Source organism: Phaethon aethereus (assembly GCF_964289735.1).
Source record: "Phaethon aethereus genome assembly, chromosome: 5".
NCBI lineage: Eukaryota > Metazoa > Chordata > Aves > Phaethontiformes > Phaethontidae > Phaethon > Phaethon aethereus.
The window spans coordinates 6,031,732-6,053,871 of record NC_138579.1 but is presented as its reverse complement, the minus strand read 5'-3'; the positions used below and the strand labels follow the sequence as shown (position 1 = coordinate 6,053,871).

General features: G+C 45.2%; 1 protein-coding gene across 2 annotated transcripts in view; it reads left to right on the top strand.

Annotated features, from left to right (window-relative positions):
* SLC35F4 (solute carrier family 35 member F4) overlaps positions 1-21,725 on the top strand; it is a gene marked incomplete at its 3' end in the record, with an annotated part of 130,511 nt that extends 108,786 nt beyond the window's left edge. Inside the window, exons 3-8 of one of the 2 annotated variants that reach the window (XM_082000253.1) lie at positions 1,661-1,955; positions 9,548-9,767; positions 17,740-17,865; positions 19,114-19,306; positions 20,402-20,491; positions 21,484-21,725. In XM_082000253.1, coding sequence (XP_081856379.1) covers positions 1,661-1,955; positions 9,548-9,767; positions 17,740-17,865; positions 19,114-19,306; positions 20,402-20,491; positions 21,484-21,725 — 1,166 coding nt within the window. Of the gene's footprint in view, positions 1-1,657; positions 1,956-9,547; positions 9,768-17,739; positions 17,866-19,113; positions 19,307-20,401; positions 20,492-21,483 lie in introns of both variants that reach the window. The other variant, XM_082000252.1, reaches the window with a different exon arrangement.
* Positions 21,726-22,140: the final 415 nt, after the last annotated feature.

Sequence of the window (22,140 nt, the reverse complement as noted above, 5' to 3'; positions counted from 1 at the left end):
TCTATCGTTGTATGATTATTTTAACTGTTAGCTGAAGAAGGACTAATTGCATAATAGTTTTTCTTAGCAGGAAACCCTGCAAGTGGATGTTACATAATATATTCTTTTTAAACCATTCTAACTTGCAAATAAGCTATAATTTACCTTTTAATAGAAGATGTCAGTCATTATTAGAACCATAAAAATACCTATTTTCTCCCAGCAGCCAAAGAGAATGCTAAAACGATGCTTGCCTTTTCAGAGCTGCCTCTGATTATCCTCTGCATGTTTTTAATAAACCTGTGATTTTATTTAGATTCTTGATTGACCACTAAACAACAGGGCCACTGGATACTGAGTGTTTTTAGGAGAAAAAATAGAGCCTACGATTACAATTACAAAAAGCTCCATGTACTGGTTAGGAAAATTCTTGATTGCAAATGCGCTCCCTGCTATGAAGAATTGGTTTTTAGATGTAATGTTGTTCTAACATAATAACTTGGAATCTCAGTTTGACATTTCTTTATGGCTGTAGCAGAAACAGTAATATAAAAGGAAATTCAAACCTGAGTCTGAAAGGGTACCTTTTTCACATTTAAATTGAATGTAGGAGAGCGTATGCTGTCGCTACAGTGGTTCTACAGCTCCTCTTAACATCAACAATTATATTGTTTCTTATAGTATATCACGTCGTGTTGATGCAGCTGCTAATCGATAGTAATAGTTAAGAATAGCTGCGGGTCATGATTTTCAGAAGGAACTCGTGTTTCTTCCATCAGACTGATGTGATATGGTCTGATGGGGTAGATGGTTGGAGCTCCGTGCTGCCACGTGAGCTCATGGGGCAACAGTGTTGGTGCTCCTCAGTGTCCAGCGCGGTTCAATCTGTTGTTCTCAGCTGGAATCTGTGAAATCAAAAGGGAGTTCATGGGTTGCATCTCTGGAAGATGTGTCTGGAGAGCAAGTCACCAGTCAGTAAGATTAAATTCTCTACACAGTCCACACTTCTGATAGGAAATCTGCAGTGGTTTGCAGATTAGATCTGAAAAGTACTGTGCTAAAATGGGAGATGACAACTTTCTTATTCCTCCTTGTTTATGTGTAGAGGTTTATTTCTCGGCAAACCAAGCTTCAGTTTTGTCCAGTTTCCTTTTTTAACTTCAAAAATGTAAATACACTAACTTGACTGAAAAAAAGCTTTTCTACGCTTGGGTATATAAAACCACTAGACTGTTTCTTTTTCCCCTCCCAGCTTGCAAATAAAAAAAGTGATTCTTGAGTTAAAATCTTGAATAATAAGAATTTGCTTCTGGCTTCAGATATACAGACTCAGATAGCTTTTATGTTGCACACATGCACAGTAATTGACTTTATAATGTAGTTGGTTCCAAGAGACGTAGCTCTGTTCTGGAGGTTTGGCTGACAGGAGCCAAGAAGGGCTGATAAAGCAAACAGTGGCAATAGCTTAACTGTAACACTGTTACCTCAGGCCCCTGGTATTGTGTTTGTGGTTTGTTCCTATCCCCTTGAAATGACAGCAATGGTGTTACTGAAGTATTTCTGTGGGGGATTTCAGTGTTTCTGGGGCATAGAGGAATTACAGGGAGAAGGCAAGAATTGTTTTAAATGTGTTCATTAGGTGTATAACTCTCTCTTTTTCTATTTTTTTTTTCCCCAGGAGAAGAAGGAACACACACACATACAGAGAGCAGCAGCCAAGAAGCTGAAGGACAGACTCGATGCCAGTCTTGCACATCCACATTTCTCAAGCTTATCTGGAGATTTCTGATCATTCTGTCCGTCTCTTCCTCCTGGGTCGGGACCACGCAGTTTGTCAAAATCACATATGAGACCTTTGACTGTCCTTTTTTCATGACTTGGTTCTCAACAAACTGGAACATTATGGTTTTTCCCATTTATTATTCTGGGCACCTTGCAACCGCACAGGAAAAGCATTCTCCAATCAAAAAATTCAGGTAAGCTTTATCGTGGCAATATCCCTTTAAACAACCTGATTTCTGTGGACTGCAAACACTGCTTCTCAGTTCGACCCATGGTGTCAGAAGGCAGAATAAAGGTCATGCTGCAGAAAATCTCATTCATAAATAGCTTAAAGAAGGCTAACAAATGAGTGATATATGCTTGAATAAATGGATAATTGTTTGTTAGAAGGTTTTTTTACTGATATGGAAAGGTCAGTTTGCTTATAATCTTGCTATTATGTTCTCTAATATCTCTATATTTTGTGTTCATGTCCAGATCAGGCTTCCACTGGCCATTATTTAATCTGTTCTGGTCCATTTATGATAGAACGGTAGCGTAAAGTCCAACCAAAACAACTCATAATTGAGAAGGTGCTCAAAGCTGAGGAGATGGTTTCCATGAGGAAGACCATGGCTTGCTCTCTATGCTTAGCAAGTATAGCAGGATGAAAACTGCCCTTTCCTCCTCCTGCTGCGTCATAGCATGGAGGAAGAGCATTCTAGCAGCCTCCTCTGCTCTCTTTTACATGTGGCAGGAATTCAAGCACTTTGCAGACTCTTGGCTCTCTTCCCCCCGTAGCTCTGAGGGGTAAGTTGGCATAGCTGAGTGCCTGTCATCCTGACAAAATGATGTGAAGGCTTTGTCCCATCTTCTTTCAGGCTCCACGTGGAAATATCTCTTCCTCTGTATTGCAAAAGCCAGGGGGAAACGTCTCTCTGACACCAGCCTTTCCTTACGCCACGTGGCTGCATGTTGTAATTGACCTATCAGTCTCAAGTGCAAAGGAGTCCATAGTACTAACTATAGTATTGGTCTGCAGGGGTGGAAACTTATAAACCCCTCTTCAGTAGCCACTGTGAAGTCATAGAAATACAAGGCTGAAGGGGAACCCAGAGAGATCGTCCGGTCCAACTACCAGCACAGCAGCAGGGCCAAGCCAGCTTAGCTTCACCCTAGTCATTTCTTAAGAAAGCTGTATCTAACCTGTCCTCAGGGCTTAGAAGTACCAGCACCGTCTGGGACAGTTCATTTCACAGTTCCTCCTTCACTGCCATTACTCTACCAATCAGACAGTGAAGTAGAAGCTGCTTTAAAGGACGGAGCTAAATTCAGCTTGCCAAGAGATAACACACCTTGCCCATGGAGGGAAGAAAGTCACAGGATAATTTTGAGCTGGGACCCAATTCTGTTACTCCGGTGCAGACTTGCTTTGAAAATGATCTTACTGATTTCAGCAGAATTGTCTGTTCTGCGAGGTGTTAACCAGCGTGTGGCCTGTACCTTGTTCCCACTGACAGAGGGTTCAGCACAGCTGTCATTGAGCACACAGGGAATTCAATTTGTGACTGTCAGGCTGGAGTGTAGCAGGGACAAATTCTTCCCTTGTCTGCTTTTGCCAGGATCTGGGATGTAATTTGGCCCTAAATTATCACTGTCTGTCAAATAAGCGTGACTGAAATGGAACAGTTGCACTTAATTAACTGCTTTTCTGAAAATCCTGGTGCTTTGTACATTAATGATGCCTTCATTCAGATTCTTGCTGGAGTATTTGTGAGAACATTACAGTGTTGGCTTGGCATCTGGATATCGGGTAAAGTAATAACAAACGCACAGCAGATAAGGTGAGAATAAATATCCCTGCAGATAGATCTTCTGCAGTTAGTTTGTTGATTATATATCCATCAGAGCAAAATTTTGGGTAAAACATTTGTGGCAACGCATAATAAAAGAATGCTTAAATAACTGATACATTTGTCAGTTATTAAAGCTGTTAGGAATTCAGCTTTTACAGTTGAGGACACAGGCTTACATGCACAGAGGGATTTCTGCAGGCACGGAGATGTGAAGTGGTTTTGTGAATGTGCGGAAACAGAAGGCTGGTGTTAGAGCTGATGGGCCAATGGAAATGCATCTTCCCAGGGTATTTCCTACTTCAGATACATCGGGAGCTCACATCCCAGGGAGGAGGCAACTGCTGGCAAATAGTGACTTTATGATGGGGACCAACTGCTTGGTTTGCTCTGTGTTATAACTTGACAAACCAAACTCTTTCATTTTGGATATGGGAATGGACATGTCTTCAGAATGAGTGCTTGATTTTCTGATGATTTAAAGAATTCAAAAGCATCGTTTGTATTTTTTAAATTCAGAGAGTTACAGACAAATTTAATTTAGAAAAGATCTCTGGAGGTCATTTAACCCAGCTTCCTACCCAGAACAAGGTTATTTTCAAAGCTAGATCAATTGTTTGGATAATTGCTTGGTTTCTGTTCTTGATATTGTTCCTGTTACACGGCTTTTTATTACATTTTGTAGGATTTCTTGTTGCTTCATTTGCTGGTTTTATTTCTGTGGAGTAGCTAATCCTTGTCAATGAAGCCCATCGTGTAGTGATTCCAGGCCTGCCTCAGAGTCCAGAGGTGATTTGTCTTTGTGTTTCTGGAGGACATAGTTAGTCACTAGGAGCTTTAAAGACATACAACTTTTTGTCCAGCAGATATTCTCCGGGGATCAGAACAAACAGTGTCTATGATATCTTGTCAGAGATCAGTGATCATGTGAGTGACTTGCATAGTGCTGCCCCAGGCTGGCAAAGCTGTGTAGAGCCACTGTTACTTTTAATAATTCCCACTTGGAAGGATAGAAGTCTCAATCTTCAACTTTAGATTGGCTTTCTGAAAGGTAAAACTAATTCATGGTTATTACCTGCCTGCTGTAAAGTGTCTTGGTTGTCTTGAGGCAGAAGACACGGCTCTTGGTATCCCCTCAGTATGGTAGATGAAAGGTATGTCCCATGTAAAGAACTTGAAACTCCTTGCATTAGTGGTGAGTAAAATGATCTGAAGCTCAGTAAGCTCAGCAACAGGAAATCTAACACTGGCAGTATTTACCACAGCAGAAGACACTCCGCAGACTTGGTGTAGGATCCTAACAGAGTTATCATTTGGAATAGGTGGATGATATTTTTGATGTTAATAATTGTTGCCTCCCATCCGCTGTCTTGGCTTCTCGAGGACAAACAGTGTGACATTCAGCAGCTTTTTGCCAGAATATATCCATGGTGTAATAGCTGAGGTTAGTCCCACAGGCACTATGCAGCCGTGAGGCACTGGCTAGGAAGAGTGTTGGTAGGTGCAGGTTTAATAAATATCAGCATGTTGGGAAGAGTTGGTTTACTAGCAAGAAGGATAACAAGATGGGAGCATCACTTGAAGTAAAAACAGAGCCATAAGTAGCTGATATTTACTGTCATCTACAAGTTTGTCACCTACAAATGTTTCCATCTGTGTTGCAGCAGTAGCTCAGTCCAGCTTCCTCAGCCACTTATGGAATAGCACTGCAAATCTAGGTCTTCACTGCAAAGGGCTTTTCAGAGGAGAGATGAGGAATCTCTCAACAATCTCTGTTGCTTGAAGCTGCTCCAACCCTGAATGGCTCAACGGTAAGGAGGAAGACCAGCAGCACAAAACCAGGGCTTCCCTTGAACCTGTTCTGTTGGGAGACAGCATTCCCGTGGTGCTGCCCTCCAAGGCAGACACTGCTTATGTGAGAGGTTCATGCACAATTCCCTTACCTTTTGCTCCAGCTCTTGAGCAGACAAATACAGCTGGCCAGGCTCTTAATATTCAGACTCTGTCAGTCCTGGAAACAATTCACCAGTTGCTTAACCACCATTACTCCATTCAGTGTCTGTCTCCTGAAATGCAGCTGGAAGAAACTTTATTACAGTAGATACCATCATTTAGGTAGAAGGACCGAATGACATAGTAACAACTTGTGTTCACAAAAGGTCCCACGGTGCTGCTTGCTACCGTAATGTCACTGCTGGCCTTGCCGAGTTTTAATCCAGGTGATGTAATTACATTTGCTGTACTCACGTTACACTAGGTAGTGTCTGTTACTTCTGTTTTTTCTGTAAAGCTGTTTTAAAACCAGCAGCTGCATTACCCTCCAGAGGCTGCTGTGCATCAGGGGTGAATAAACCCATACTTCTGCAGGGGCTGGCATCAGAATAACTAAGAGGCAACGCAAGCTATTTGGTGAGTGCCAGAGGCAAAGCTACATGACTGCCTGAGGTGCTGTAATTCCTGAGAGCGTGGCACACTGCCCAGAGCTGATGGCTGAGGGCTACCTGCAAATAAAAAGAGCTATTTATGTTAGAGGGCAGGTTTTAAATAGACATCTTGTGTGTTTGGAAATAGTTTGTGTCATACTTTCAGGGTCAGCTGCCCTTAAATATGTCTCTGTCTTTAAGTCAACAGCCTACAGATACTATCTGTACGGGGAGGGATCCGTGCAGCCCTCTCTCCTGAGCCCAGGGTTTTAATCACTGTCATGTTTGATGGCTCCTGCAAGGTTAATTTTAGTTGCATGCCAAAGAGGCTGGGTTAACCACTGAGTTAACCAGCCCTCACAAAGCCCGAGGCAATCTACTGTAGCCATGACTGGGAAAATAAAGTATTCTTCCTGATCTAGTTGAAGATGTCCCTGCTCACTGCAGGCGGGTTGGACTAGATGAGCTTTAAAGGTCCCTTCCAACCCAAAGAATCTGTGATTCTGTTATTTCTATTTCCTCATTCACTGAGCATTATTCATGGAGTTCTCCTAGACATGGAGGTGAATTCAAGTCTCTGTCTCGCCCAGCACGACCCTGTCACTAGTCTTTGCTGTATTTTTTTTAACTGAGAGGTGAGGAACCACTGGCCCCTGTTTTGTCTCGTCATTGTACACTGCCGTGTGCGCTGGAGGCTCTTCTACCTGCTCAAACAGCCCATTGCCTGGGGGCCTGTGAAGCATTTCCAGATTTCTTTTCCTTCTTGTGAATCTCTGCTCGTCCCTCCCACTGCTTCTGGGAACTGAGAGATAAGTGCCATTTGCGGGGTTGCCACAATTGCCTCTCCCAAATAGTTGACGAGCCCACAGAGTCCGACCCAGAATAATGTAATAATCATTGAGTCGTCCTCCTTCCAAGGATTCATGGACAGGGCACTTTGGATGCCATCCTCCTGACTCTGCTCTGAGTTTGTCTGGATGCAGACATCTCAGAGATCTGCAGGACAACAAAACCTGACCCATGCTGGCATCTGCCCCCCCCCAGTCCTTTTTGGCTTTGGAAGCCACTCACCCTCCCCATGGATGGAGGAGAAGCGCTGGGCTTATTCCCAGCATCTCTCTGGCAGTGGGGGGCCACAATGGATGGCTGGAGTATGATTTCCCACAGCACATTTGCAGAAGAGGTTTTTGTGCTGCCTTGCAGACTCCACCAGTGACGTGTTTGGATGATTTGCTGTTGCCTTTGTACGCTATCAGCATAGCGCTGGGGCACTTAACTGTGCCCTGCGTTACTGTAAGCAGCCCAAGCACCTTTCTGCCTTGTTTGAACACAGTGCAAGCTTGTTTCCTCTGAGATCCTGACATCTCCTGAGACAGGTTGGATTCACAACCGTGTAACAATCCGATCGTGCATCAGACCGATAGCAGAATTCCCACTGGGTTGCAGAGAGCAGGCTCCGCACAGGTCTGTGGTTCCCGAGGCTGATCTGTTCTTGGTAGGAGATGGGAGATCCTGGCTCTGGTGTCATGTACTGGTGACACAGCCACGGTGCGTTCAAGTCAGAGGGCACCTGTCTTGAAGTGAGACATAGTCTGAGCTCAGAATCACTCTCTGCATCCACCTGAGTCTCACGGGGAGAAAAACGTCTTTTAAACATAAGCTGCTGTATCTGCACGTCAACAAACATCCAAGTCTGTGCTACCAGTGAGTCCATTCTCAGACAAGGGAACTCCTCACCTTTAACTCCTGTTGAAATCAGTGATACAAAAGCCTACAGTCAAACTTAAGCATTAATTTGTTTGCTTCACTGAATATTTGCTTTGCATGTCAGATAAATGATACAAGCTATTCTCTTTCCATGTGTAACATTTCTGTTCTAATCTTTGGAGAACAGGCTGACTTCTGAGAACGTCTAGGTCAACCAGAGCGAAGGAGGTAATTAGCAGATCTGCCTGCCTGAGCGTTAACTTGGACACCCTGCCAGAGTTTGAGAAAGCGATTTTTATTGCCAGAAATGACTGCTTTGTACCCCAGGTCGTTTTAGTGGCAGCAGGGAATGAATGGTTATTAAGTAAGACATAGCTGTTCTCATGTACTGCATAGATGATATTACTCTACTTTTCTCAGAACGAGTGTGATGCTTTGCATTCTTGATCATAAGTAAAAAGCTGCAATATTTTTAGCAGCAGAATTCCCCAGAATTACTGAAAGTGCTTTAGGAGACCTGAAAACGATTCTGTCTTTAAAGGCAAAGCCAAATCAGGATCATTATTACACCACCTCATCCCCAAATAAGTGTTTTTCACTTCACGTTGAAGTGCAATCATTCAAGTTACTGATTAGTTCTACATAATTAGTGTTTTAGCAATCTTCCAAACACAGCCATATTTGGCTGTGAGTACTTTGAGGCCCTGAGGCCTCATGGCATTTAGATCAGTCCCTTAATGTTGCCTCCTAAGGCTGTGTTGCAGATCGATGGTGCCTTGGTTCACCCCACTGGTGTCTTGGTTGTACGAAGCATTCACTTATGGGACCTCTTCGTGTTTTAAATAGACATGTCAGGGAACCTGCATGTCAAGAAATGAAGTGTACCAGGAATAGCTCGAGGAATCCCTTTAACCAAGAATGCAGACAGTGGAACTGCTAAAAACCATCCTTCCCAGTTTGGGAACGGTTGAGACATTTCAGGAGCAGTGCAGTGATGTGCCTTTAATCAAGCTGCATGCTTGGTCTCCTCCTAGTCCGTGCAGGTACCACTTTGCACAGGGGTGCTGCCCCAAAAGCAGTGTCTTCTGAGCTGACCCTTCACTTTCTTGAAAACCTCAGAAGCAAACAGCTCACTTAAGTTGTGTCTGACACAGTGTTCGGGAAGCTAAAGATTTTCTTGGCAATTTAGCCTGCAAAGAAGCATCTCCAAGCAAACACGACTTTTCACTGTATAATAAAAAACAGCTGTTAAATACCCTTCCCTTCCTTCTTCCTTTCTTTCCTTACACTCTTGTTTGACAGGCTCAGTCTCAGTGGCCGATGGCTCTCTTTCCCACCATGGTGATGTGTCTGGCAGTATTTTTGAGTAGCTTTAGGCGATTCTTGACGCGTACTTGGCCATACGTTATAATATATTTCGATAAGAAGAAAAACAGGTTTTGGAGCAAAGCAAGAAAAAATTGTCAAGCTGGAGAGAAAAAATTGCAGTTATAATCCCTCTGTTCATGGCCTCGAAGGCAGAGTCTGAGAATTGTCAGCACATTATAGATAACCTTCATTTCTGTCTGTGAGTCCCTGGGATTATTGTTGTGTAGAGTGTGATTATTCCAGGTAAGTTACTTCTTTCCTATTTGCAAAACTGCTGTTTAAGAAGATTGTAGGTTATTTTCTCTATGTGAACTAAACAATAGATTCTTATGGGTGTGCAGGGTAGTTAGGAAAAGCGCTTAACTGAATGCGATAAAAGTCTAATGAATGTTTGTTGTGCTGGAGTGAATGCTAAGGAAAATCCTAGCTGAGTTTTAAACTCTTTTCTTTTCATAGGGAATGCAGTCGGATTTTTGGTGAAGATGGTCTGACGCTGAAACTCTTTCTTAAAAGGACTGCTCCCTTTTCTATTCTGTGGACTTTGACTAACTACCTGTATTTACTGGCTTTAAAGAAGCTGACAGCCACAGACGTCTCTGCCCTATTCTGTTGTAACAAAGCTTTTGTCTTCTTGCTTTCTTGGATTGTGCTGAAAGACAGGTTCATGGGAGCAAGGGTAATGACATGCCTGATTTTCAACTCTCTCTTGTTTTCATAATTGCCCTTAAATCCATAAGCTATTGTGCTGCCATAGCACTGCTGCATTATGGTATGTATATACCATGAAACCATTTCTCATTTAATTTTATGATGCAAACCTAAGCCTGAAGATCACTTAGAGATCTCGGACTCTAGAGGTAATATGATGTGGGAATTTCAGGCAGCTATTACAGCTAAGTGTCATTTGATGAATTAGAACAGGAGGACTTCGAGTTCATATAAACCTATTCTGTCTTGGGTTACAGTGATAAAGTACAGTCAATGAATTTTATTTTAAACATAGTGATGAATGCTTACATTCTAACCAAAGCAATTTTATTCCTTCTTTAGGTAGATAGCTGTTTCAGTATGTAATGTATTTTTCTTATGACACCCTATTTTACATACACATAAATGCATACATGTGTGCATGTGCCAAATACAGATTAAAAGGGACAGCAACTGTTTTGCTTGAAGGTGTATTTTGCACTAAAGTGTTACAGGATTCACTGGCAGTAATATGGACCCTGCAAAAGGAAAGAAAAGAACTCAAGCAAAATGATACGCACCTGGACCACGGGGAAAGCAAGAATGTTTCCTGCAATTTCACATACACAAATCTCCTAATACGCAGCAATTTAAACTGTTGACTTTATACCTTGCCTAAGGAATAGCTAGGCCTTCTGCCAGTTGTGCTGATGAGGATTGCCCCGTGGAAATGGCTCGAGGCCTAACGGTCATGTTGGGTACAATCCCGACTGAACTATCAGGAGCCTTGAACTTCATTAGGAACTGGTTGTGGCCAAGTGTGATGCCTGTGACCAGAAAGGGCCACCAGCAATTGAATCTAAGTTCCATGGAAAGTAGGATGGATCAAGACACTCAACTGAGTGGGTTAGGTTTTTAAAAAATTAGGGCAGCAGCTTTTTTCAATTAATAATGTCATAGAAAGGTTCAGAAATGAAAGGAAAAAGCATCCTGTTTCACAGGCATCTGATCTAGCTCTTGGAGCAGACACCAGCACACTGAAGGGAGCACTGTGCTTGGGGTTTGGGAATGGAAGAGGAAATGGTTTAAAGTAAAACAGTTCCTCTAATTTCCCGGTGAGACAGGGCTGGCTGGGCAATCAGCAGTGGCACGGGGCCTGAGCACCTTGTGCTATCACACAGGTGAGCTCTTGGGTAGGGATCTGGCGGGAGGGTTTTGTTGGACCTGCTCAGTGGAGAGTCTGTCTAGACCAGGCAAAGTCGAGGAGGTGAACCCGTGTTTCACAGACCTTAGTGCCCTTGAAGGTAAGGAGACGGACATTTCATCTCGCAGTGCTGAAGCCAGACACCTGTATATCTATTTCATATACAATTTAGAATATGGAAGCATCAGGTGAATGTGACCTACCCTCAGCCTGCTGGTGACTAACTAAGCAGGGTTTGAAATCCTCAGTTCTTCTCCACAGGAACGGTAATTTCTGAGGCTGTAGTTCCCTCCTCTGGCCCTTGATCCATCTCGGCTTCCAGCTGTTACTACTCACTTGTGTAAGATGATACTGAGTCTAGCTGAAAAAATAGGAAATTTTAATCCCTTTAAGTTAATTTTTGTCTAAAAGCAACCTCTTCCTAGAAAATACAGCTTTTGTATTTTCCTAGCCTACTTTCTTTAAGAAACCTAGATGAGAAATACTAAAGCTATTTTCAATTATTTGTTATTTTTCACTGACTAAAAAAACCTGTTGCTATAAATATGCATTAGTATTAATGCTGTAAACACCGTGAGGTTTGCACAAGAGAAAACTGGCAGAAGACGTGAACATCAAGTCCTGCACATAAAAGAAACTGGTTTTGCTCCTAACTGGCAGATTCTGGATGCACAGTGCTGGAAAAGGTAATTAGCGGCATTTTCCAGTAGCTCTCCTGCCAGGATAACACTTAATGATGTTAATAACCACGCAGGAGAGTGCTTGAGAACTAAAATATGACAAAGCAGCACGGACCCCGCCTTTTATGCTTTGAATGCCTCTACTGCTTTCACCCCCCAGCCTCTCAGAGAGCAGGTGTAATTAGGTTATTTGGACAGTAAGGGGATGAAAAGAAATAAGGGCTTAATCATGTACTCTGAGCCGGTGGTTTTGCAAAAGCACTCGGCACCCAGGAGCACAGCCAAGTGTTTCAAAGGAAAAACTCTTCCGGAGCTGTCGGGCACGTCTGCGGCGCACCGGAGGTGGGGCCGTACCCGCGACAGCTTTCATCCGCCCGGGCTTGAGAACCAGCAGCCGTCAGGGCTGAGCGGCTCCGCAGCAGGCTTCCAGCATCGCCCGCTCCCTGCCCACCTGGCGCTGCTGCAGGCGGCCTCCCACCCGTCTGCAAGTGGAGAGCTGCCCGCCGGCTTCCCGACCCCCCGGCCGCGTGCCGGCACGCCATGCGCCCCGGGAAGCGGCCGCCGGCCGGGCTGGGGGGATGGATTTCCAGATGAGCTGTCTAAAGACAAACCTGTCTTGACGGCCACCTTATGGTAAGGCATCATCTCGCCCGTGGAAGCGTTGACTAGCTGCAGAAGCGCTGCCGGGGGCTCCGTGCCGCGCTCTGGCTGCCTTTGAGCTACCCGGCGCGGGTGTTGTGCAGTGGGAGCCAGGTGCTCGCAGCGGTGATGCTGGCGAGAGAGAAAAACACCAGCTGGAGAAAGAGTAGTCGTATGAGAAGGACGTATACAGGAATGACTATATAGCTATTTACCTATCAAAGCAGCGCAGGTAGACCTTGGGTACCTCGAAGTACCCTGCCTACTTCTTTGCTTGGACACTTCTGAACATCTCACGAATTAATAACGTATCCATGTTACGCTGGGACTTCGGGAAATCCAGACAGCTTTGGCTTAGAGCAAGCACAAACGTTTAGAAGACTTCACGTATTTGAGTAGTTCTGTTGGTTTGTGTTGCTTAGATTTAGCCACGTGCTTAAATGTTTGCATATTTGAGCCCTTGGCTGTATTTCATCTGTGAAGTTGAATGAATACTTATTAGGTAGATACACAGTGGGCTGGGGACATTTACGCCCACCCCCCCCGAATGTTGATTCTAGCCTGGGGACAGGTTTCTTTACTATAGCACCTCATTTTCTGCTGTGCTCCACATGGGAAAAAAATGTTCCAGAGTAAAATGTTGGTTGGCCTTGCTGTCTTCCAGGGAGCGTGGGGAAAAAAAAAAAGGCAGGATAATTTCATTCCTTACCTAGGAAGCTCCAAAAGAAAGTTACTACGCTCTTCCCTTTAATTAAAAGTCTTGTTTAATGAGCTGTCAGCTACAACCACCAGCTTTGCTTTGCTGTGATCTTGCTGCTTCTTGTCAGCTTACAGAAGCCTGCAGGATGTGCTCTCGGGTTTCTAAAGCAAACGCAGGACAATTGCTAGGCAGAGGTCAAGTGTGCTAATGCAGTGGTGTGTAATTTGCAGGAAGAGCTTTGAACATGCAACTTAAATAATGTTCTCGCTGTTTTCCAGCATCAGGTCTTATTTATCTAACGTCCCTTGAGACAGTGCTCCATATGTGTGCATCATTTTAGTTGTTTCAGGGAAAAAAAGTGCTTGGCTCTCTAAATATTTGATTAAATTAGGAAACTGGCGTTCTAAATTTGGTGTGGTCAGACTGGGAAGATTTTTTTTTCCCAACAGGAAGAATCTCCTATTGGGGATGATGGATCTACTCATTTTCACTAATATGAGGAAAGGACTCAGTTTCTGGGTCCCAGCGGTGAGTGCACTAAGAGTTAAATCTCGATCCTTTCCCCTTGGAAGGAGGGGATAACTACGTTGGACTCTTCTGTTTTGCCTTGTGGGAGACATTGCTGGAAATATTACAGCTGGAGTATTCCAGCTGACAGCTGAAATGCTGGCAGTGAATTTATGTGCAAGGCAAGACGTATAGTGCAGCTGAGATGAAACCTGCCAGGCAGCGTAGCAGGGCAAGGGGGGGCTTATGGAAACCCTTAGGAGGGGCCATGCTGATGTCTGAGAGGCCCTGGGTGTAATTCTGTGTTGCTTCAAGGCTGGACTTCTGTGGTATTTGTATCTTAGCATAAGCTGTAAGGAGAACAGCAGTATTACACAACTATATTACTAACGAACTACTCACTAAACGAAAGGTAGGAGGGAGAAGCTCTGTAGGGACTGTTCCTGCTGAACGGCACTGAAACTCATTCTGTTAAATAAAATAGAAAAATGTTTTGCTCACAGGTCCTTGGGTAGATGTAAGCTCAGGGATAAAAACAAGCGTTGCTGCATCTTGGGTGATGGTATGTCCAGAGATGGCAATCTTGGCTCCATGTTCCTCCTCCTGGGCTGGCCCGACTGCTGGCATGTGTTATTCTGGCAAGGAGGGGAGGGAAGCCATCTGGTCCCCTCTTGCTAAAGCCCTTCCAGATCTCTCTGAACCATTGCATTACACCTGAGAGACTGCGAGTACATACGTGACTCCAGCCCTTGTCATTAAGTTGGGGGACGTGGATTTCAAGTGCCATTTCATTTTTGGGGCCTGATGGGATCCACTTGAAAGTACTGAGAGAGCTGGCAGAGGAGCTTGCCAAGCCACTCTCCATCATTTATCAGCAGTCCTGGTTAACAGGGGAGGTCCCAGAAGCCGTCTACAAGAAGGGCCGGAAGGAGGATCCTGGGAACTACAGGCCTGTCAGTCTGACCTCAGTACCGGGGAAGATCATGGAGCGGTTCATCTTGAAAGTGCTCACAGGGCATCTGCAGGACAACCGAGGGATCAGTCCCAGCCAGCATGGGTTCATGAAAGGCAGGTCCTGCTTGACCAACCTGATCTCCTTCTATGACCAGGTGACCCGCCTAGTGGATGAGGGAAAGGCTGTGCATGTCGTCTGCCTGGACTTTAGTAAAGCCTTTGACAGCGTCTCCCACAGCATTCTCCTGGAGAAACTGGTGGCTCGTGGCTTAGACAGGTTTACTCTTCGCTGGGTGAGGAACTGGCTGGATGGCCGAGCCCAGAGAGTTGTGGTGAATGGCGTTAAATCCGGCTGACAGCCAGTCACAAGCGGTGTTCCCCAGGGCTCGGTTCTGGGGCCGGTCTTGTTCAGTATCTTTATAGATGATCTGGATGAGGAGATCGAGTGCTCCCTCAGTAAGTTTGCAGATGACACCAAGTTGGGTGGGAGTGTTGATCTGCTGACGGGTAGGTGGGCTCTGCAGAGGGATCTGAACAGGCTGGATCGATGGGCAGAGGCCAACTGTATGAGGTTTAATAAGGCCAAGTGCAGGGTCCTGCACTTCAGTCACAACAACCCCATGCAACGCTACAGGCTTGGGGAGGAGCGGCTGGAGAGCAGCCCGGCGGAAAGGGACCTGGGGGTGCTGGTTGACAGCCGGCTGAATATGAGCCGGCAGTGTGCCCAGGTGGCCAAGAAGGCCAACAGCGTCCTGGCCTGTATCAGGAATAGTGTGGCCAGCAGGAGTAGGGAAGTGATCGTGCCCCTGTACTCAGCACTGGTGAGGCCGCACCTTGAATCCTGTGTTCAGTGTTGGGCCCCTCACTACAAGAAGGATGCTGAGGTGCTGGAGCGTGTCCAGAGAAGGGCAACGAAGCTGGTGAGGGGTCTGGAGCACAAGTCTTATGAGGAGTGGCTGAGGGAACTGGGCTTGTTCGGTCTGGAGAAGAGGAGGCTGAGGGGAGACCTTATCGCTCTCTACAACTACCTGAAAGGGGGTTGTGGCGACGAGGGTGTTGGTCTCTTCTCCCAAGAAACTAGTGATAGCATGAGAGGAAATGGCCTCAAGTTGCGCCAGGGGAGGTTTAGATTGGATATTAGGAAAAAATTCTTCACCGTGAGGGTGGTCAAGCATTGGAACAGGCTGCCCAGGGAGGTGGTGGAGTCACCATCTCTGGAAGCGTTCAAGAAACGTGTGGATGTGGCGCTTCAGGACATGGTTTAGGGGACATGGTGGTGCTGGACTAATGGTTGGACTTGATGATCTTGAAGGTGCTTTCCAACCTTAGTGATTCTGTGATTCATGGTGAATTTGGAGGTATCAATGGTATCTTCAGGTTTAGGTGACAGCCAGGCAGCTTTGTTGAACTGCATCTAGGAGCTTGGATGTTTTCTACAGAAGTGATGGGATATAGACGTGCGCTGTGGTCTGTGACTCTGTGGCTGCAATGTGAGGGCTGTATCTGTGGTCCTCAGTCACTGGTAAAATAGGGTTAACGGTGCGAGGGTAGTACTTAAAGCTGCACCCAGGAGATGAGTTCAAAAGTGAAGATGTTGGCCTAGATACCTGTGGGATTTAGGAGCACTAACATTTTTACCTGTAGTCTCAGAGTTTGGCTCGGAGTTTGGAGTTGAGTCTTGGCTCCCCATTGTCCCCCATACATGGACACCTTTACCTGGGTCAAGCATGTGTCCCTGACCCATGTGTCTTGAAACATGGTTTTGTTCTACTGACTGGCTCTGTTGAAATTGTTTTGTGGGGTTTTTGTGCTTATTGCCTCAGTCTGGCTCACATCTGCTTCGTATAAGTATTAGTGGGTTTTCTGTGACTCTTGGTAAAGCTGTGTGAGATCTGAAAGTCAGACTTCTCTCGAAAAGGACACATGCCTTTAAAGATCAAGATGCCTTTAAAGTCTATGGTGTGAAGCTTAGGTTTGTCTAGTAGTAAATATTTCTTAAATGAAGTTTAATGAGTTTTTCCAGGAAACAAGTGTCCATCTCACCTTGATGTTCGCTCAGGAGTTGTACCAGAGCTGCAGGAGCAAGAAGGTAAAAAGCCCTGCCTGGCTCAGCAGCTGAGTTCAGGAGCAGTCGGTGTGGCCATGTTTGCAGAGGTTAGCGCTGTCTGGGTGAAACACATTAGTTTCTTCCTTTGCATGAATGGGGAGAGCCTGCCTTGCCTATCCACTGGGGAGTTGTGTGATTTAATGGATATCTGGGAATAGAAAACAGGGTCTGAACTTAAATGTTGCTGCTGATTCTTTAACAGACAGCTTTGGGTATCTGCATGTGTGTATCTTCTGTTCTACGTGAACAGACTTTCTATAATGATAAAATGTTTAATGTAATAATAATTAAAAAAAAAGCCTTCTATAAAAAGCCCTATCTTTCAGAAATGGGGCTGTCATTTTCCACAGGTCTGAGGAAACACATTTTCCTCTGCAGTCCATGGAAGCTAAGTATACAGTGTCTTTGAAATTCAGGCTCCATATTTACCTGCTGAGGGCAATTAGGTAGAAAGGGGGAGTTTTTTCAAAGAATAAAACATGTTGGGATCCCTACCGCTTCCTTTAGGTCCTTGGAGTCGAGACCCAGGGTTTCAGATACAGCGTAGTTAATTATTTCTGTTCTTTTTCTTTGAAGCTCCTTAGAAGCTCTGTCTGGGATTTTCAAATGAGGCCAAAAACAAGCACAAAGGTAAAGGCTTCATGAAGAAATTTGGTCGTGTCTTTCCAACAAAGCTGGCAGGGCTGTTAGGAAATACTGTGTGCAGCCAGAGCAGCCTGGCAGAGCTCCTGGTGGCACACTGGTGTTCCACTGGTCATTCTCCCACGCCGATACCCAGGAAGGTTGGCCATCTTCAAGTCAAATTGGTGGCGTTTCTAAATATTTCTCTTGTTGTATAGTAGAGCATAATGTCTTAAAATTTCTTGATGTTGGAGTCATATCTCAAAAGTGGATGTTTAGCTTATAAAATACTTAACAATGGATGTTCTGTCAGTAGGTCCCAGGAGAATTTGCAGTGCTATACATCCATATCACTATTAGTGCATACACTTTTGTTACGTTTTACATCTCTCCCAGCTGTACATAATTTTCCCTATTTAAGGGAAAGCAAGAAAGCTTCAAGTCAGAGAAAGTAGCTAGTGACACTCATTAAAACCCCACGCCGTGATAATCTCTTTCCGTGTAATGAAATTTCAGTGAGCTTTACATTGCTTTGCTTTGTCTGTGCAGATAGTTGCAGCAATAATGGCAATCACAGGAATCGTAATGATGGCATATGCAGATGGCTTCCAGGGCGATTCAATTATCGGGGTGGCATATGCTGTTGGATCAGCCTCTACATCTGCATTGTATAAGGTAGGTCATAACTGTTTATTAGTATTCTTATATTCTTTAACATTGGATGTTAAAAATGCATGAGTACAAAGCAAATCACTATAAAATTAATGTTTTATTTTATTCATTCCTCCTGCATCGTTCATAGTGTGACCAGGCAATGTCACGATGTCAGGAAATCTACTGCGAGGGTAATTAGTTGTTGGCTGCCAAATACTCAGAATGACTTTGCTTTATAAGCCTTTAATGAAATCTCCATTACTGGGCTGCAAGGAGTTTAGGATCATGTTTTAATCATTTCCTGCCACCGTCGTTTATCGACACCATTTCGAAGGGGCTTGCCACACGCAGCAGGGAGGAGAGCCTGAATGCGGGTAGTGCCGCTTTCCCTGAGCGGGGACGGACAGCTCGTCCCTGCTCTGCACTGCAGCTCTCTTGCGTATTCTGCGCTCGTGCTGGGCTTGGAGCCCCTGTGCGTGCCTGCCGCAGGCGACGCGCGAGAGGCACGCAGGGCTTTGCCCCCTGCTTGAAAGCAGTGGCTGCTCTTGAAGGTGAGGGATGAAGAAGGCAGGGACATGTCTGAGTGAGTTGGAAACAGGTTGGGCTAAAGGTGGCTGTATTTATTGTCAGCTCAGGGAGGTTGAAGTGTGTGTAAAGAGAAGAAGTTTGGAGTTAGTTGTAGTGGGATGAGAAATGGCCTCCCAGCTTTAGATTTTGCTTGTCTCACGAATAAACTCTTTGTGACCATTCACAAGCCACTCAAAATGCATGAATTCAGGCTGGTGTAGGACAAATCCTCCATGAGGCTTGTGCTGCCTGTCAGGCTGAAGCAAGTCCCTCTAGGCTAGGCTTTCCTCTCACAGCAGGTTCATGCTGTGGAGGTCACTGGAGTCCCCTCACAAATCCCAATGGTGCCAAGCACAGCCCAAATCCTGTAACTTTTGTTGCATGAATGGTGTTGTCCTTGGGTTCTTAATAACACTTGCTCCTCATGGCATTCTGTGTTAAGCTTTGTTGTACAGACTCAACCATCATAACCACTGTGATAACATGGTATCCTACTCTGTGCTAAAAGAGGGCAGAAATTCAGCCAAAGCTCCCCTTGCAAAACTCTTCTGCAGGAAAGGGCCAAATTGTGGCATGCTGTCCTGCTCAGGGCTGGCCCTGTGCCCCGCTCCGCCCAAGGGAGCGGAGGACTTTGTGCAGGAAGACTTTGCTTCCCACGACAGGCATGAGTTCTAAAATCCTCTTCTCTCCTCTCCTTTGCAGGTTTTGTTCAAAATGTTTCTTGGAAGCGCGAATTTCGGGGAAGCGGCTCATTTTGTTTCTACTCTGGGCTTCTTCAATTTAATTTTCATCTCCGTTACCCCAATCATACTGTATTTTACAAAAGTGGAGTACTGGTCCCCCTTCTCTGCTGTGCCATGGGGTTACCTGTGCGGAGTAGCTGGCTTCTGGTTAGGTATGTGTTAAGAAAGTTTACTCATTTCTCTGCTCTTCTCCCCCGCCTCCCCCAATACAAAATTAGCCTCGGGCACAAACAGTTTCCCCCTTAAGCATCAGAGATCTCTCACAGATGAAATCTGATCCCAGTGCAAACTGGTACTCCTTGAGAAATTATTCATATTTTTATAGGAAGCCTTGACACTAATATTAACAGCAGAGAATAAACAAGATACTAAACACCCACTTTACATCTTTGCATTCCTACTGCAGTTTCATTGGTATTTCCCTGTCTCTGGCACAGCTTGATTGCTATAAATCCAATTTCAGAGGGCCGCATGTACGCAGTAGTCCCTGGCGTGCACTGACCTAGGGACCCACAGCACTGGGGCAGCGTTCTGCAGGTGCTGCAGGGCTCTGGGCAGAGCCTGCAAAGGCTGGTGCTGTTCCTTCTCCTGCGGTCTTCACCTCCCGTCCGCTCCTCCACAATGCTCCCTCTTTGAGCCAGAGTTGCTGTCCTTTAGGCAGGCAGAATAGCTGTTGGATTCAGCCCAGGGGCATTTTAATTTCCAGATATAACAACATCCTTTCCTTTAGTCGCGTCTCTATTATTTCATAACTGAAGAAGTTTTTGTCTCCACTACGAGTATATTAAATGGAAACAGAGGATGTCATTGCCCGGTACGTAGCCCATCCAGGCAGCCGCCTTGAGACATGGTCGGGCTGACAGTTGAGGTGCTGTGAGCACCTTGAAACTCCTCTAACCTGAATTGCAGCTGCTCTGTGAGCACCCAAGGGACAAAAAGTAGTCATAACTTACCCCCCAGAGATCTACCCAAGTGTATAATCCCAGCCAGGAGGGAACAACCCTGTGGATCAGACAAACTTGCTCCTTTTACATAGAGGACTCACCAGCAGGACTGGTCACTGCATCATGCCCTCATTTCACACTTATATATTAAAAAAAAAAAAAAATCAATTACTGATGTAGTTATCGCATTGTGGTGTGCACACTGAGCATATATCATACTTGTAGGGTCAAGGCAGAGGAGAAAAGTCTGACTCCAGTGTTTTTCCCCATAATCATGTATTTTTTTCTCTGTTTTTTCCCTAGCTTTCAATATTCTGGTTAATGTTGGCGTCGTGCTTACATACCCCATTCTGATCTCTATCGGCACAGTGCTCAGCGTCCCTGGAAATGCAGGTACAAGTACCATGGTTGTTGGTGGAAAAATAAGCACATGGGCATGCAGACAGCAGAAGCAGTTTATTGTCTAAATAGTCAAAATCTGTTGTCACGTATTTCAAAAGCAGTTCAGTCTCTTTCGGCTTCCACAGATGTTCCTGGTGGTGGGTGTTTCAGTTGGTGAAAGCCTTTTTTTCTTTTGTCTTGACTCCTTTTCTCTGGTATGTGTCCATACCACACAAAGGAGAGGGCAGGCTGCTCCCCAGCCAGCAGCCCCAAGCTGCTGGTTGCTGCTGAGATGCGGCAGGGTCAGCGTGCTGCCTGCTGCCTGCCGCAGCAGGGCAGGGGGAATAGGTGGAAGTTTACTCCGGAATCCTATCTTGTTCAATAGCCTCTGTCTCTGCTCTGCCAGTCTCCTCCTCCACCCTCTTAGCCTCGCCAGTCCAGGTATTTGAGCATGTTTTCGAAGAAACATCTATTTTTAGGAGAATGCAAGTCAGAGCTGCGAAACAGTCAGTACCTGTAAGAGGCGGCTGAAGGGCTCAGATGTGCTGCTCTTGCTGGTTGCGGAGTTGGGAGGCTGGGCCTGGAGGCATTGACTCCAGCTTTCTGACCTGCGTGCTTCTCTCTCCCATCGCTGGTCCATGCAGCCCAGGGAGACATTATGCTGATGGCACCTGCTGTAGATAAGACTTACCATAAAGTACCTTCCCTCTCAGAGCAGAAGTGGAAACCTTGAGGCTTGAGGCTTAGACCATCCATACAAGGCTTCGTCAGAGCCTGCATGAAGGCGATGAGGCGTGGAGGAGACGTGGGACTTCCAGTACTGCGCTCTCAGGTCAAAGCCAGTCTCTGAACTCCAGGAGCTGGTCACTCTATAGGATTGAGAGCGGTGAGGCCAGTATCACAGCCAGAGTGCAACACGCAGGTTACAGAGAAGTGCCAGGCTAGTCTGATGCTGTAGTTCATCCCGCTGCAGTTTTGACGGCATTGTGGTTTCTTCTTCACAGCTGTGGATCTGTTGAAGCACAAAATGATCTTCAGCGTAGTGAGGTTAGGAGCCACCATCATCATTTGCCTTGGGTTTCTGCTGATGCTGCTCCCTGAGGAATGGGATGAAATAACTCTGAGGTTCATCAACAGCTTGAAGGAGAAGAAAAGTGAGGATCATGCCGATGACATCACAGACTCCAGCATACACACGAGAAGCAGAAGTAGAGCTAATGGGACAGTGTCTATACCACTAGCTTAGGGCTGGTGGACTTCAACTGCACGCAGATGTATATTCTGTGAATATAGCTTAAATTTCCTCACTACTTGTATGCTTAAAAATGACATTTACTCTGAACTGGGGATGAACTGTAAGATAAGGGAAATAGATATATAATAAATGTTTACATTTATACAGTTATCAAGGAACAGGTGTAAATAACTACAATAAAATGTTTTGTAATAATAACCATTTAAGCTTGTGCCTTACTGGTGGATTTAAAATACAGATCAAGTCTACATTGTTCATGTCAATTTTGTGGCAAAAGTAGCACCATTCTCAAGGATACAAATCTTGGTTATTTCCAGCTAAGTCTCAAAACTGAACAAGTTGACTGACTTACCTTCAAAATAAAGTGACCTTTCAGTGGGGTTGTGCTTTTGGAAAGTCACTTCAA